The sequence below is a fragment of the Acipenser ruthenus genome, chromosome 25 (assembly GCF_902713425.1).
Source record: "Acipenser ruthenus chromosome 25, fAciRut3.2 maternal haplotype, whole genome shotgun sequence".
In the NCBI taxonomy this organism is placed as follows: Eukaryota; Metazoa; Chordata; class Actinopteri; order Acipenseriformes; family Acipenseridae; genus Acipenser; species Acipenser ruthenus.
Genome location: NC_081213.1, coordinates 20,864,097 through 20,882,099, shown reverse-complemented (window position 1 = coordinate 20,882,099; position 18,003 = coordinate 20,864,097). Strand labels below are relative to the sequence as shown.

The window sequence follows — 18,003 nt, the reverse complement described above, 5'->3', positions numbered from 1 at the left end:
GGTCTTACAGTCTAAATTGTTTCAACTTCATGGTTTCATTAAGCCTAGATTGATGGCAGCTGCCGAAGATGTGCAAAACACTGTCTGTTGGCAGAAGTGATTGACAGACAGTTCAAAATCCCAGGTCACGTATTAGTCAGTGACTATAAAATAAGACAGGTTCCATTGTTAAATCTATTTTAGTATTACTATTTTACCATTGCATGTTTTATAATATAGATTAAAAAAATGTATTTAGCAGAAAAAAATAAACAAATAATGCTTTTTTTAAGTAGCTGATATAGTACAGTAGTTAATACTATTTCAGTTTCAGTCTATCAACACTTAAAACTCAGTTTTAGAATAAATGTAAACTTGTGGGTCACCAAACAAATCGTTTTTAAAGGTTAGTTTGTTATTTATGAAAATATATGACGTCTCTAGTACGCTTTGGGCACAATTTAAATTAGCCTCTACTATTGAGAAATGTTATTTGACATTTTTTCATACACTACCTCTATGAGCATTTCTTATTTTTGGCAGAAAAGCCAAGGAAAACAATAGAAACATAAGCAAGATTGACATTAGTAAAAGAGTTTGAGATCTCTATCTACACAATGGAAGAAACATTTCCATTGCTAAATATTGAGCCAGGAGTCATTATCTGATCATCTTGTGTGCAACCACAATTGTATCAAGTAAAAGGATTGCCTGGTTATAACTGTATTGTGCATACAATGAGAGCAGTTGCGAAGGTATTAATTGCGTCTCTTTTATTCTGATGGGGTTGCAAACACTGTAAGGCATCGCTGAAGTGTATTAGGTTAGATTAAAGTATTATAGAGTGAAGATCCCAGCAAAAGCGTGAACAAGACTGTTAGCATTCCACCGAGACATTAACAAATGATCAGGTTTTAAATTTCAATTGATTCTAAACCTCTTTTAACCTTATATCGATGTTGAAGCTGTAATATAACCTTACAGAAAGGGTAATTCACTAAGTGAAATAATGCTACTTATACTTTATAAGGTATTAAAGCTATTTGCAGGATCCACTCACTGCCCTTTCGAGTGCTAATCTTTCAAATGTTTCCTTTCTCCTGATAAACACACCCAATATTCAGTGGCGCACGATAGAATCCATGAAATTCGCTTGGTTTGTAGAAGGTTTTTAATGGTCTGCTGACATTGTATATATAAATAAAACATATTGGCAAGAATCGTTTGCACTGTTATGTTGGGAGGACTTAATGTCTGGGGATTTTGAATGGCATCCATTGTTTAAATAATTAATTGTAACTGAAATCTAACCACTGCTGTCGTATCCTAGCAAGTATTTCTGATGCTAAAGCTCGATTTACAGTACACTGATCAAAGGATCAGGAAAGATTGCCCTTTGTCTTGTCTTTTCTGTTTTTCAGCAAGAGGTCTATACTACGGAAGCGTCATAATGCCAATTAAGGACTTTATATCTCTGACGTAGGACTTTTTAACTTCTGCGTAGGACTTTATATCTCCTACATAGTACTTTATATCTCCTAAGTAGGAGATATAAAGTCCCACATAGGAGATACTTTTTTTTTTTTAAATTGGCACTAGGACTCTTCCATACTATACATATCCTGAATACAGGACCTAATAAAATTGATGTTCAAGAATGTTTAGATATTAAAAGAACACTTACTGCATTTAACAATAAAGCAAACGTACCATGTAATATTAACAATGGCCTACGATTGGGTTCAGTTTTACTTTAAAATATATATTGGGAAATACATATTTTACTGGTCGTTTATATTCCCCCAAAGTAGTTGCTGGAACACAAGTTTCCTCCCCTTTGATAGCTGCTTGTCATTTTAAAGCTATGCAGTCCAAATAGGCGACTGCTTCATGCAGCAGTGGAAGTGTTCTAAATGACATCTAGCTCTGTCAACAGCTCAGGGGAAAAGCCCAAGTGTACCACATTTTCCTTTTTCTTTTTCTTTTTTTTTTTGTTTCTATGTTAACATTTTAGAGATAAAGATACACAGTAGCTTACATTTTCGACCTGGGCTTGCGAGGTAATTTCTTTTTTTTAACTGCTTTAAAAATATATTTTTGTGTTACTCCTTGGGGCGATAGCCTTTACTTGAAACAAAATACAGGCAATCAAGTAGATGCAGCAAAACAGCAGGTTAGTTCAAGAAAAGAGTGTAAATGAAGTAACTGTTAAATGGCTCTTTCCTTTACAGTTGTCTGTCCTAGATAACCCAGAGAAATCCCAATAGGAATTTAATTAACACCCTGCTGTCCTTTTTTTCTTTACAAAGGTTCACAGATAAACAGATGTATGCTGCCTAATGGGACCTCCTGGTCGCCAGCAAGTTCCAGGCCAGATTCATTTTCTGATTACATACACAGTTGCTAAGTATCCTCTGTTTTGTACCACAGTTGCAATGCAATTGCAACCGAGAAGGGAAAAATCAATGCAAGTGGGTGAATTCAGAGTCGGAAATTGCTATTGCTTTGCAGTTCGATCTGTTCCAAGTTTTACTATTAACTTAATTGGACAAACTAGACTGGGACTTAATTAGATACTGTGATTTTTCTCTTTTCAGTTGGTTTGAGAACCTGCATTAACGAAAAAACATATTTACCATTGTTCAATGCCTCGACCAGATGTTCTTCAGAGGCAATGCAGTGACACTGGTATTGTACATACTGTAGTGTAAGACAGCCTGTTGCACAAGCCACTGATAGAAGGGTACCTTACTGGCAATTTTTCTATATTTTGGCTTCTCAGTTGTATCATAAACCTATGAACTAATACAAATTGGTGATTGTTGCAGTACCACAGTGTTATATCAGTGCAGTTTGTTACCATATCTGGCCTGAACGATTGTGTTTAGTTTTTTACTGGTGATAAGGTGGCCTTAGGGATTTTTTCAGTAAAGACACTGAAACCTGAAGACCCCCTTGCACAGAGAGTGAGGACAATAATCATTTTCTTCTAAAATGGTTTCTTGAAAAGGATAGTAACAGAAAGCTAATAATAAAAACTCTAATGGTGCAAAATTGTATGCTTTACGCCCACTGTATTGTCTGTCAGAAGAAAAAAAATAAAATAAATAAAAACTTGGTGGAAACAATGTTACATCCACAAAGTGAATTGTCCAAACACACATTTTCTTGTCACAATTTGTAATTAAACTGAAGTAGACATACAGACGTGACACCTCAACCTCCGTTTTCACTCAGCATATGAGAAGCCACCTTTACTCTCCCAGGAATGCATTCTGAAATGCATATATGATTACAGCAATGACAACTTGTCACTGTGGTACTGTAAATTACAGATTAGCATTCGTGACAGAGAAAAATGAATGAAATTCTTATGTATCTTGACTTATGCCTGGGTATAAAAATGCAAAAGCAACTACGAAGTGTGTTACTTATAGTTGCAGAAATACAAACACTTGAAGCATAACAGCTGTGGCGACCAACTGTTGTGTGTTTCCAAGTTATATATTCCTCAGAATTGTACATAAATAAAACACTGAACATATTAGGTAGTTGGAATAAGCTTGATGTAAAACAAGCACTGTATGAATGCTACCAATACAATTTCTACTACCATACTGTAGTGTGCATACAGTATTAAATTCAGTGAAATATTTTTTGCCCTAGAGGTAACTGAAATACTTGCATGCGTTATTACTTGTCTAGAGAATTGTTAGACTATCTCCCTGTAACAGTGCATGTGGCGTACTCATAAATATGTAGGCTTTCAAGCAAATTTGCAGGTAGACATTACTGGACACACCCTGTTACGGAGAGTGCTATACCTGTTCACTGTGGCCCTGTAGTGCATGTGTGGTACAAACACATTCCTTCACACACTGTCTAGTTTGTTTTTATTGTCTTTTTGTATTGTATTAATTTAGAAATAACACCCTCAAAAAACAAGCAAAAAGAATTGTCTTTCTACTAATAATCAAAATACATATTCAGCTATTTTAAACTGTTTTGATCAGACCAGACCAGGCTACAGTACATCATACCTCCCTGCTAATTTATGTTCTCTAAGCTTTTAGATTGGGATAGAAAAGTAGAGTTGCATTTTTTAGGGCTCATCTCATGGGCTTTAGTGGAAATGTCATGCTCTATTTAATTGATTTAGAACAGGCTTGCCGAGATTTCTCTTATTTTGCATAAAGGAAAACTCATTAAAAAGGCCCAGAGTGTGTGCTGCATATTATTTAACACCCTTGTTTATTCTGTGTTCATATTTTGTCCCCTCCTGGTATCCTAATCTCTAATGCTGCTGTTACAACAGAAACAAAAAGTTCTTAATGTGGTTTAAATGTGTCTAACCTGATTCAATCAACAAATACACAGAGGATTAATAATTGAAAGGGACAATTCTGCATATTTCGTGCTGCTGTTGTGTTTGTTACAGTTCTGGGAGAGTATTCAAATATGCAGTTAACCATTGCTTGAAAATTATCAACTTTATATTTCTTCCCAAAACAGAGGTTGTTAACTAATATATTAAGGATATCTGAAACAAATAACACTCGATTGCCCCGTTGTTTAGATGGTAATTGATACTACTTATTATAGGGTTGGGTTATGAAATAGACTGAATAAGTATGAGAAAAGCAATAGACAAGTGTATGTATGTGTATGTGTATCTATAATAATAAACTACCTAATGTTAATAAACTGTCAAAATAAATTAGCACAACACTCCTACACAGGTTAAAAAAAATGTGAAACAACTCACCAGAAAAAGGAAACACAAATTGCTCTGCGACTTGTGTCTAATTCAGTTTTTTTTTCAAGAGCTCGAACAATTTCCATCTTTTTGTCACAAGAGAAACAGCGGCGTGTTTTGCCATTTGTTTACATACCATTCTGTAGCGATAAGTTACACTCATGGAAATCAGAATACTAAATGTGTCAATGATATGACGGCTGTTCTTGAAAGATTAAATAAGCCAATCAGTGTGCATCAAGACACTGTCCTGATGACAAGTCACTTTTGAAAAGACTGAATAAACCATTGCAATTTAAATTTGATGATGATGATGTTATCAGGTTACAAAATAGTACTGTATCAGTTGTGAACGAATCGCTATCAGTGCCAAGAAGGTGTTCTTTTAAGCGAAGTTCCTGTTCCTTCAGCCGGAGCATTTACAATGGGAAAATCACCACAAGGGTGTTCTTTTAGGCAAAGTGTTCTTTTAGGAGGTGTTCCTATATGTGGAGACTACTGTAGTTCTGTCTCTTTCTTTTTTTCTGCCACTGTTCTCTCCGACCAGTAGAGGGGGACACTTAACACCCTTCCACCCCAGCCTCTCTTTTTGGACAAATCAGTTGTCTTCAGGAGAAAAAAACATCTCAGTAGCTGTGTCGTTGATCTTTAACTATAGGTGACTGTCATAAACAGGATTAGCGCTGACAATACGAATTGACATAACTAGTTATTTAAAATGGAAGTTCATCAAACCCTGTACACACAACTGTTCTTTGACTGTGTTATGGAGAGAAATTGTTCATTGCTAAAGCCAGTGATGTATTTTCTCTCTGGTTTGTAAGCATCTGAAATAGTAATGTGTGTATATATTGTCCCTTCAGGCTTGAAATAACTTTAATTATTACCTGGCCAGTAATTTTACTTATACAAGTGTTGGTCAAACTCTAAAATATATACAAAAATCTACTCAAAGTGATAACGTTCCTGTTTGAAATGTGCATTAATAACCATAGGACCATGATATTGCACTGTTGATTGGGGTTTGTAGGACAAAGGTTAATCCTGAAATCAGGCTCAAAAGTCTATGTAAACCAGATCATCCTGATGTAAGCCAATCGCTGATCAAGCTTGATACATATTACTATTTAGTGCAAAATTTTTGGTATAAACAGAATGAGTAGCTGTCTACAGCTATGGCTAAAAGTTTTGCATCACCTAGAATTTTAAGATTAAGACATAATAAAAAAATAGATATAGATATGAATATTATTATTATTATCATTATCATTATCATTATCATTATTATTATTATTATTATTATTATTATTATGCATCCCAACTGCTGTTGCAGAGTGACCTACAATAGCGTCTTGGTGTGAACATAATTTTGATTTTTATTTAACATCAAGTAATCAAAGAAACTACAAAAAAGTGCAAAAGTCCAATGGAAATAGCCATAGTAGTACAATACTTTTGGCCATAGCTTTAATTGGATACAACTCATTATTATTATCATCATCATCATCATCATCATCACATACAAGTATACCAGTAGGTCTGTTGGCATTTAAGACCCAGTCTAATCAGGTTACTTGTTTGCCTGGAGTAAATAGTGATATTTACCTTTTCTCTTGAATTAATTGGATTAAATTTTCATTCATTGAAAAGGGACACTCACTAACTGCTTATGTAGTATTTATGGCATGCCTTGAATAACAATAAGTACAAGTTGTTTTTGTATTCAAATACTAAGTAGAATTAGTAAAAGTCAGAAATAGACTATATAAATAATCAATTAAAGCAATCAAATAATTCATATTTCACGTATCCTTTATAATGCCCTGATTAGACACAAGGTATTCTGTGCAGCAATAGGACATTGAACTATAACTGAAATCAATATTGTTGTAATGCCCATGGGAGCCGCACAGTAAATTTGTTTGTGGTGTAACGTTGGTAGGTGTTATGTGATATGAGGGGTTATAATAAATGTGATCCTTCTGAAAATGAATTGGGTCAAAATTGGTGGGGGGGCACTGCAAGAACAGACACCCTGAAATGGAAAATATGATTGAACACTATTGATCCCCAAAAAAGAGTCATGCCATCCTCACACATCTTTTATTGGATATTCAAATTTAGTTTTCAAACACGTGCTGTTAAGTTTTAACATGCTATTATTGTGCATAATAGCCCAGTTACCCATTTCCTGAGGTCTCTAGGAGTTTGTACTCCCTCAGAGATGGGTATTTTTGCAGCTTAAAGATTTCAGTGTTGAAAAGTTAAGCGGATTGATGTCCAGCAGGAGTGCTCATTAAAACACAGACCCTGGGTTTCCAGAGTGAAACAAAGTTTGTTCAATTTGACCGATTTTATTTGTTCTTTTCTCCTGTTTTCCTTTCACGGTTTGCTGTGGCAAGTTTATAGAACAGGTTTGTGAGGAATTAGCTAAATATAATGCTTGGATTTGGAAGCTTACACCAAAACAGTTTATATAGTTTTCTTTTTCAATGTGAAGTTAACTTCTCCAGATAGAAACAAGCAGAATGCTGTTATTTTAAGTTTTGCCACTTTGTGGTTTTGTAGAACTAGCGTGCTAAATGTAGCATCTTGTATCTGTATCAGACTAACCTACAGTACCAAGAGCAAAGATTTTTTGTTTTGTCCAGCAAGCGATCCATTGTTTGCGCTTCTATGGCATTTTCAGTATGGGCAGAAACCACTTAGCATAAGAATGAATGTATATTAGATATTGTCCCTTTTTCTTTTTCTGTTGTTGGATATGGTGTTGTTGTTGTAACTACTGAAACATGTGTTGCTTTTTCCAGTTCGCAAAGTACCCCATGGCCTCTTAACGGGGCTTAACATAACAGGTTTAGTTAACGACTGTGCTCTTTTTGCAAGATCCTGCTATTTCATCATGTTAGAAATGAGCTAAAACTGCTTTTAAGCATACTACAGTATATCTAGGGAAACTCTGCAGATGAGGTGTGTGGGCCTTTGAACATGCATATCTGTTAACAGCTCTGGTTATGTTTCCCATCTCTGAAAACCTCCTGTTGCAGGTACCAGTTAGTCCTCCCTGAAGGGGTGGGGGGGGGGGGGGGGGGGGGGGGTGTTCAATCTGTAAATCCATCCTCACATTCTAATGTTCTCCTTTACAGACTAAACATATGTTGCAGATTTATTTTTATTTATCACAAATACCTATTCAATAGGTGAAGACTACTAGACATCTTTCCAAATATTTGTGCCGGTGCACTTGCCTGGAGAAAATCATTACATATAGGGGAGAGATATTTCATCAAACTACTTGCAGAAATTCAAGCGGCTTGTCATCAGGAGGCTTAACGTCATTACAGATTGTTTGAAATCCCCATGGACTGCCTTGCTGACTCTATCCAGGCAACCATAATTTGTTTTCTAGGTCCCTGTTCGTTTCTAAATGACAGTAGTTGCCAGGGCCTAAAGGACTAACCTCTACTTGTGCTGTGGCAATTAATTTAGAACAAACCTCCTTGAACTGTAGGTCCTTACTAGCCTGCTTTAAACCAGACTCTTTTTATATGGGCCTGGATACTGAGATATAAATGGTAGTTGAGAGACCTTGCAATTAGCTTTTTTCATGCATTGAGTTACATGCTTAAAACAAAACAAAGTAGTCTTTCAGTGAATGCTTCTAATATATTCTGAGCATCTGTCAGTCAGCATTTTTTTTTTTTAATTATTATTATTTTTTTTAATTTAGTAGTCGCCAATTGTTTTCTATCATTTTCTCCCAATTTAGAATAGCCAATTATTTTTAGGCTCAGCTCATTGCTACCACCCACCTCGGGAGCGGCGAAGATGAACACACGCTGTCCTCCGAAGCGCGTGCCGTCAGCCAACGGCTTCTTTACACACTACAGACCCACCATGCAGCCACCTCAGAGTTACCGCGTCAGAGGACAACGCAGCTCTGGGCAGCTTACAGGCAAGCCCGCAGGCGCCAGGCCAGATTACAGGGGTCGCTGGTGCGTGGTGAGCCGAGGACACACACACACACTGGCTAACTTAAGTCCCCACAACCCCCCCAACCACCAACCCCCCCCCCCCCCCCCCCCCGGGGCGGCGCTCGGCCAATTGTGCACCGCCCCCTGGGAGCTCCCAACCTCGGACGGGAGTGGAATAGCCTGGACAGAACGCCTTTAGCAGATGCCCCCTCAGTCAGCATTTTAAACTTTCATCCTCTGGTTTGTGGCCAGGGACATATGGAAAAAAACATTTTAGTTAGGAATGAGGGACAAGGCCATTTAGTGCCTTGTAAGTTAAAAGCAAAATCCACTCTAAAACAGAGTGTAGGCAGGTCAGAATATGAATAATAGGTTCACCACTGGAATCGAGACAAAGCCTTAGCAGGTATGCCAGCAAACAATGCACTACAATAGTCCATCCGTCTAGATGAAAGGTGCGGCAGTTACATTGTATACGGAATGGTAGATTTGTCAGTAGGGGAAATGCAACATCAGTAGAGGAAATACTATGTCAACACAGTATAAGCTTCAAGTAATTACTGATAGGGAATGTCTTGAACATTGAATGGATTTCACAGTCATCCAGTCCTCTTCCTTTCTTAGTCACACCACCAACGGCAATAAGGCAAAGTCTTTCTGTATGCAAAAAAAAAAAAAAAAACTTTATTGAGGTTTTAAAAGGTCACTTTTTTATTTAAGTCCAAAGGCAAAAAAAAAATAAAAAAATCAATTGAGTCCTAAAGCTTTAGATCCAGAGACCAATGAGCTGATCTGCCATTGGCTACTCTTTAGCCCTTAAGGGATATCTGTACTGTATTTATAATAATGAGCAAAATCTGTAGGGGCAGACATTAGGCCAGTGTCTTAAAAGCACAGCTTCGGGACTCAGAACCTGGAGACAGAATTGATTTTTTTGTGTGTGTGTGTCTTGAAGCTCGAAGAAGATTACTGTGTCCCTTTAATACAGAGTAGTCCTTTGAGTTTGTATACTGATTTAAAAAATACCCTTGGGATCTTGGCAAAGGAATTAAAGGCATTTGACTTTGACACTTGGATTAAATCAGTCTTCTTTTCTGGCGTCTTCTGGAACAAGACATGATATTGGTTTTCCAGCCAGCATCGTGATGGGCAGGTGGTAAACCGAGTTGTCCGTAAAATGTGAAATCATGACCTTAGCTACTGAGCTACTCATCCTGTACTTTGTGGTTGAACCCTTCTCAATGTTGAGCCCACTGAGTGAGGAGATGAAGACTGATTCTTGCTAGTACAGTGAAGTGCTTGTTTATTTATAGTCAGGTGCAAGAGTTTTCTTATTTAAGCAAACAATAAAAAACAATTGAATCATATAGAAGAAGAAAAAGCTAACACAAGCAGCAGTCAGCGTCCATTTACTGTTTTAAACTGTTTAATTCAACTGTAAATGATTTGTTTATCTTCTGTACTCCATTGTGATGTAAATGGTTTCCTCAGCACCTGAGACCATTGTTTTGCACAATGTTCCTACACTAAATAGAATGGGTCTTTGTTTATCTATTAATATGTATCTGCACAGTACTTGTCTACCAAATCCCCCCCCCCCCCCCAAAAAATAAATAAATAAATAAATAAATAAATAAATAAATAAATAAATAAATATCTCTTCAGATTTGGTTATTAATTACATTTCCCTCAGTTTTCTTTTCAATCTTTTCTATCAGTTATTTCATTGACATTTGTGTGTGTAAGTATTAGTATATATATATATATATATATATATATATATATATATATATATATATACACACACAACAATATTTAATACCTTCCAGTGAAATTAAATGTTTAATAATAATTTATCTGTGGTAACATTTTCTGTCCTTTATTCTAAGTTATTTCTTTTTTTTACAGATTAAAGGCCAGAAAAAAGGCATACAAAAGGACTGCATTCACTTGTGATTGGATGGGAGCCTATTTTGACCTTGGAAACTGAAAATGTTGTTGCTATGGAAACTGCTGGTACTGCAATCATTCATGGGCTGCCTTGCAGGTAAAGTGTCTCATTAACAACTTTTGAAGCAAACATACCAGAGCTTTTTTTTTTTTTAAGTTTGTCTTCTTATTTGTATGTATTGAGGACAAGTTCTAGTCTAAATGTCATGTTATTTTTTTAAATGCAAGATGCCAAAATAGGAGTGGAAGGTATTCTCAAACCACACAAGGGTTACTTGCAAGCGACTATGACTACATTGATGGGCATTGTCTTATTAATGGATGAAGAAATATGTATTTTTGACTAGCTGTTATGAACTTAAATATACCTCTAGGGAGCATTGAAACGTAGTTTAGACAGAGCAGAACAAACCTCCTACCTACTGTAAATGGTTCAGTCAGAGAGTACTTAACTACCAGCATTCTCTAGTGCAGTGCCATTCATGCAAAACTCCCACCACACCTGCCTTTAAACTATTATGTTACTGTTGTTTTGTATTGAGCTGGATCCTTGTACCATCTGCCAGTTGGTTGCAGATGGCCCTCGCTACCAACCAGGGTATCCTAATGTATTTTGGATGATACAAATCTGTTCAATAAACCTGATCTACTTCGAAATTGTTTTGCTGCTCTGTTTGAACAGTTGTATGAGAGTGAATTTGGAGGAACTACATTGGTTCACGTCTCGTAAATCAAAGTCCTTTCATGATGTTTACATTCAACTGATTGCATTGTCATATTTTCATTTGCAATGCTTGACAATGGAATATTGAAACAAGTCAATACTTGTTTCAAGGTGCCCATCCCAGATGATGATGGCAGGGAAACGCAGACACAGAAAGCTGCAAGTTAAATTGCACTAATGCGCTCTTTAATAAACAAACAAAAATAACATGGACAAAACCACTAAACAAAACACATTAACAAAATAAACAACACAAGGGCCAAAACAAAAGGTTTTCCAAAAACGCATGACCACAGAACACAGCACGGTAACACACAACACTGAACTCCATCTCTATCACCAACATTAATTCCACTAACTCTTTCTAACACCCGTGACCACCTATTACACACCTGTGGCTGTATTACGACTAATTAGAAGTCAATTCGTTTTTTAAATGAACAACCTACTATAGATTAATCTATGGAAGCATGTAAATTAAATGTTACATAAAGGCAGTAGCAACTTAATTAGTCAGATTTCCTATACTTTTGCTAAAGTGTAAGAAGCTGAGTCAGCGGCACTGATGTGTCATGTAATATCACAGATGATTCTAACATTAGTAATGGTGCAGTCCCCATGATGTTGACTGTGATGAAGACCCAAGTTGTACGTTTTGTCATTAACACTATGAGAATGATGGGATTCTGTTCTGCGGTTACCTGTAAGGCATACTTCTAGAGTACAGTGGAATACAGTATAATGACTTTGGAAAGCAGGATTGAAGGTGGCCTTTAGATGAGACTTGAAATTGCAGTAGATGGCCTTGCTGGCTGCCTAAGTGCTTCTTCACAAATGGGGTCGTCACAGGGCTGAACTGCACAGGCTGATTTGTTTGGGCCAGCTTCCATTAAAGCATGTCTTGCTGCTAAATGATTTTCTTGTTTTGCGTTTCTCGTCAAATATTTATTATCTTTCAACGCTGAAAAATAACAAGAAGATCAGGGGATGCTGAAGAAGTTAGAAAGCGTGTGTGGCTTTTCAAAAAGTTTAAATATGGATGACAGTAGCCACTGTATTTGTATTGTATGGAGTGATGTTTGACAGCAGGATAATAAATACTCCTGGTTAAAAGTTGGCATAAATTTGGTCTCCCATTGTTTAGCTCACTAGCATTTTCCCCAAGAAAGCATAACACCAACCTCAGTCTGGACTTTTAAACAGAAGACACTGTGTTGCAAACAATTGACATAATTGCCACTGTATAAGTATTGGGTGTTCTAACTATGTACACTGCTAGCATTGTTGTCTGTATATTGTCATCAGTTGCAGACAATTAAGGAAAAATCATCTTCATTTAATGCCTTTGAAAATGCTGTTTGGTGGTTCTTTTTAAATTCGACCCCTCTGCTAGCTTTGCTGCTCAAGTGATGTTTTGTTATAGTTGACCTAGTAAGTTCATTACTTATGAATAGGGCTTCTGATTTTTGGTTTTAACCAATAAAAACCGATAAAACACCCGATACAAAAAAAACAAACAAAATGAAATCAGTGTATAGCCAATGAACACTGGAAAAACAGTGGAAATGGTTACTCAACCGTTTTCCATAAAATAAATGCAAAGCTGTATTACAGTTAAGATATGGAGGATTTAAAAAAGAATTGCAAACTGTGACAACATATATAAAAAATGTCTACACACAAAAAACCCAGAAGAAATTGCTCGTGACCATAAGGATTTGTGGAAGACTGCGAAGGAAAGTGTGCAAGCACTATCAAGTCACTACTATACATACTGTAAATATTGTGTATTTAAAATGATAAAAAAAAAAACACGTGTTAGTATTACAAAAATGCAACTTTAATATTGCTTCCTGACCTAAATCTGTCATATAACGGATAACAGCAGGACTATTCCCATTGGCAGGGTTTTACAGGAGCAAACAGGTTTCAAGGAGGGAGCAAGGTTATGCCCCTGAAGCAAAAACTACCATTGGGAAATGTAAACAAGCCCATGCAGTGCACAGAAGGTTGAACTGTGAAATAATTGAGTAAACAGGAACTAAGGAATCATATTTTACCAACCAAATACAAGGTGACACTGACACATTGCTGCTTTGCTGAGAACCTTCATATATTTTCAAAAGCATAGAGAGGTGAAATGTATTAAAAGTAAAAAAAAAAAAAAAAACACCTCAAGCCCTGACTCTGTTGCGTGTCAGAACGTGAATGTGTGCTTCCCTTTCCCTACAAGGCTTCAAGTCCTTCCTTTGTTCTCAGCTGCTGTTTGACAATTTCTTCCCTTTGGGAGACAAGCTCTTCCATTCCTCACACTTCATTTACACACTACCTGTTACCCTCTGATAAGCTGAGAGTTGAAAACTATTGCGCCGAGCTTTCGTAGCTGAGCACTAGGAGAATTCTAATTTCCCTAGTGTTACCTTGTTCATGTAGCCGTCATCGTCAACAATGCTTATTTTGTTTATGTTTTATGCTCTCTCAAAAAAAAATCTTCCACTCTCTCTCTCTCTCTCTCTCTCTCTCTCTCTCTCTCTCTCTCTCTCTCTCTCTCTCTCTCGGCTACACCTCTATTACTGTTTTATGGTTGAGTGTTTTTTGTTTCTCTTCATGGTCGGCACCTAAGACATTTTGCCGTTGGGATCCAATGTGGAGTTAGAGTAAAGAAAAATGAAGCTGCCTTTGGAGAGTCTTCTGTGGAGAGAAGTGCTAGGCTGCAGAAAGCATACAACTGCGGGTGGATAAGATGGGGCTGGTAGCAATTATAGCCTAAAAAAAGAAACAAATGCAGGTCTTGCCAGTTTAACTCTAAATCTGTTTGCAGTTGAACAGAAGGGGGCTTTAGTTTTTGACCCTGACAGCCACTGGGAGATTTATTGACCACAATTCGAAAGAGCCAGGCTCGTTTGCATCCCTAGTTTTAGAACGTTTAAACTCATCTAGGTTAACCGACAGGGGATTGGACAAAATCCGTAACAGCAGTGTAACACACAACACTACCCGTTACACGTGCATTTAACTGTTTAGAAAAGCAGATCTTTAGATAGCTAGATTTAGTGACTTATTATTCATATTGCCCCCTTAAATGATTGTTTTTGTACCCCTGATTGATGTTTAGTCCACATTAACAAGCAGATTTCAAATGTGTACAAAAAGGTGGTCAGCTGTTTAAGAACATTAAATCTTGCAACAAGTGGTGAACCCAGTGTGTCATGTTTAACCTGGAGCTTATGTCATTTATTTACAACTGCTCTTTTCTCTTGTGCTCCTATATATTACATGAATTAGTTTATGTGAAGTAAAATAAAAAACGCAGAGAATGAAGAGTCAGGGATTTCAGTGGTATTTCTACTTAAGTTCCTGTTTTATTGGTAATTTTTGCTAATCATTCAAAGTTTTAGAAGACAAATCAAGTACACCAGATAATTATCTTCAAATCAAATAGCTTATACATGAATGTATGAATAAAATAATTACTGTACAACGCAGCGTAAGTACTAGTTATTTGTTTAAGAGCTGTGATACTTTTTCCAAATCATGTCCATGATATGGTATGTATTATCCCCTGAGCATCACTTCATATTAAAACCTTGACTATTAAACATTTAATAGTGTTTTCTGAAAAGATTTCATGCATTTGTCTATGTGGTTTTGCATGGTTTCTTTAAGCTAGCAGAACATCAGGACTATGCAAGTTTTATCTTGCATTAGTCACAACGTCAGTGGAAATCAAAAGGTTTGTGGTAGTGTGATTTATTATGATAATGAATACCCACGGTTTTATCAGGCACCTAATATAAGAGCTTGCATGATCTTGTTATCTATGTGTATGTCTGCTAGTAGTGTTAAGTATAATATTGAATTTATTTTGATTAAATTTGCAAGTACTAGCAGTCTGTCACAGTGCCAGGCACTTATATTGTGAGATGTAAACAGAACAAGTGTTTTTTTTTTTGTTTTTTTTTTTTCAAATAACCTTGAAATAAAGTAATATACAACAGTAGCAGTGGAGGTGCAGACAACAGGATTTACATAAATATAATACAAGTCAATGACTATAAAAAGTTGCTATGTTTATATAATATAATCTCATAGCTTAAAATTTGTTCTGGATGTCTTTATAATCGTTCAATTTGCAATTATATAATAATGGATACTGCTGCACCTCATAAATTAACTTTTCGTTGTCGATTATTTATTATAACTTGTTTTGAGGTACGACGTGTTGTGAGGCGTGACTGTTTTGAGGCGTGTGTTTGACGTGTGTCAAGGGTGTTAACCTTGCTTCTGATTGGTCATTTTCATTCCAGTCGCGCAAAAAAAATAAATAAATAGAAACAGGTTCTTGTGTCGCTCGCTGCTGGTGTGGCTACTCCATTTGACTGCAATGACTTCTAAATGATTCGCTCGACTCCAGTGTGGATGCAGCTTTAGCCTATATGTGCTATTTGTTGCACCAAAATAGTTTCCTGTCTTTAGAAATTATTCTATATGGAGTAAGTGGAAACTCTTGATCTAGTGAGACAGCGCTTTGTAGGGATTAGTGAGTGCTTTAGCCCCCTACTGATTCACTTCTAAGGTCCTTCTGCATTAAGTCTGCCAGGCCTGCTGATCTATGCCTGCTTGTGATGTGGGGAACACACCGCCAGAAACACCAGGATACTGTTTTTTCATGTAAGGGTTTCATCCTGCTTTAAGACCTGTTCCTTTAAAATACTTTTTATAGCATCAAACACATTCTCAAAACATTTTGCAAACAAAAGTCAGTATTTCTTTATCCATTTAAAACCCCATACTCTAAAACCGTGTTTCCTGGCATAGTTTAATGGAGTCTTCCATTACAATACATTTTGTGCAAATCCATCAGGCATGCAAGTGTCACAAGCTTGATCTCTGTGCTTAAGTGTCACAAAAGTATTAGTATTCTAATTAAAGTTATTTCAAACCATTGCTTTGACAGTTCAGACTCCCATAATGTCACATTCAGATGCTACCCCGGTTTGCTGTTTTCAAAACAAGGCAGATCAGGTCTGTGCCACACCATGTTTGGTTATAATCTCAAGATTCATGAATGCATGCATGCTGGTATCCTGCTCACTCAGACCACACATCCTGCAGCTCAGTGGAGCCACAGTTTATAATTGCAAAGTGTTCAACTTTATTTGGATTTTGGATCTGCGTGACTATCTAATTAAATGACAATTGTTTACTCTGTATCTGTATTCTATACAATTGTGGTCGTGTCAAAAACTCTCTGACACTGTTACCAATGACCCCCTCGAGACAGAGCTATCAAAAACTACAGGCAAATCCGTCAGTACAGCAGGTAATAAATGGATATTAAGACCATGTGCAAAATTTGTAATCCATAACCTACAAGACCGAATCCATATCTTGTGGTTCACAGTTGTTAATCATGGCTTAAGCCTATTTTCAGGGGGTCAGGATTTACTGGATGGGTTGGGGTTACAATGGGGTCTTTTGATCCCAAAGAGCATTCATAGTTTTTCTCTTCTAGTTGTTTGGTCCAATCCTTTATGACAGTCCTTTATGTCACTGTAATGTATTATACACAGCTGTGCACTACAGCCCTTCAGAATCTGTAAATGTAGGCATATTTAGTCTTTTTATGAAGCTTCTCATATCTCATTAGACATGCCTGTCAAATTCTTGTTTGCTGTTTTTTTTTTTTAACTATTGACAATCTGCTCCCGCTATTTCAACTGCTAATATCTCATTAATCATTTGAGATGTCAGCTTCATATTTCAGTGTTATGGAAACTCTAATCTAACTCTACACTTCAGTGATCCGTGACTTAAGATGGCAGCCATATTGTGACTTTTTGATTTCCAGATGATAAAGATGTAACCCTTAAGATATCAGAATATTATGGGTATTAAAAAAACAAAAACAGATAGACCCATCAGCTCTCGTATATAATTGACTATGAACCACTGAAGAACATCTGTTTTTCTCCTAAAAAAAAAGAATAAAAGAAAAATACATTTAAATATGAGCTACCCTTTTGGATAAGTCGCAGGAAGTTATCCCTACATCTGAAAATATGTAGAAATTATTTTTTTTATATTTAGGGAATGTGGCCCCTAATGTCAGCTCCACCTCTAACTTAGTCAAAACACTAAAAGGTTAATAAATCAGTAACAGCTGAATTAGACCAAAATTGGATTACAGGTTTAAAGCCTAGCAACACAGTCACTGACTGAAGCTCAGCATTGCCACTTCAAGGGTAACAAGTCTTTCAAGCTTCAGGGCTACAATGCATAAGTATATAATACAATACAATAGGTTTTGCTTATAGCAGATAGGAACTCTCAGTCTGTCTGGATCTGTTTAATCAATTCTACTGAGACAACTGTCCAATATACATTGAATATATTGTGAAACACACCTTAATGCTCTACTGATTCAATTACAGGTTGTAGGTCACTCCAAGGAAGCCTTTGCTTGACCATGATTTATCATTTGCTGGCAGGTCAACTGTAATTCAAATCTCATTTGTGTTTTACAGAATGTAATAATGTTTGTCTAGGTATATTAATTCTTCTGGAAACACAATTGCAAGATACCAAACATAACTTTCCTTCACTGCAGAGCATAGGTC

At 36.5% G+C, this 18,003-nt stretch overlaps 1 protein-coding gene across 5 annotated transcripts in view; it reads left to right on the top strand.

Moving 5' to 3' along the window:
- LOC131701493 (contactin-4-like) overlaps positions 1 to 18,003 on the top strand; it is a 150,859-nt gene that overhangs the window by 24,740 nt on the left and 108,116 nt on the right. For all 5 annotated transcript variants that reach the window (XM_058999599.1, XM_058999601.1, XM_058999597.1 and 2 more), the window contains exon 2: positions 10,618 to 10,756. In XM_058999599.1, the coding sequence (XP_058855582.1) occupies positions 10,702 to 10,756 (55 nt within the window). In that variant the 5' untranslated portion in view covers positions 10,618 to 10,701. The remainder of the gene's footprint in view (positions 1 to 10,617; positions 10,757 to 18,003) is intronic.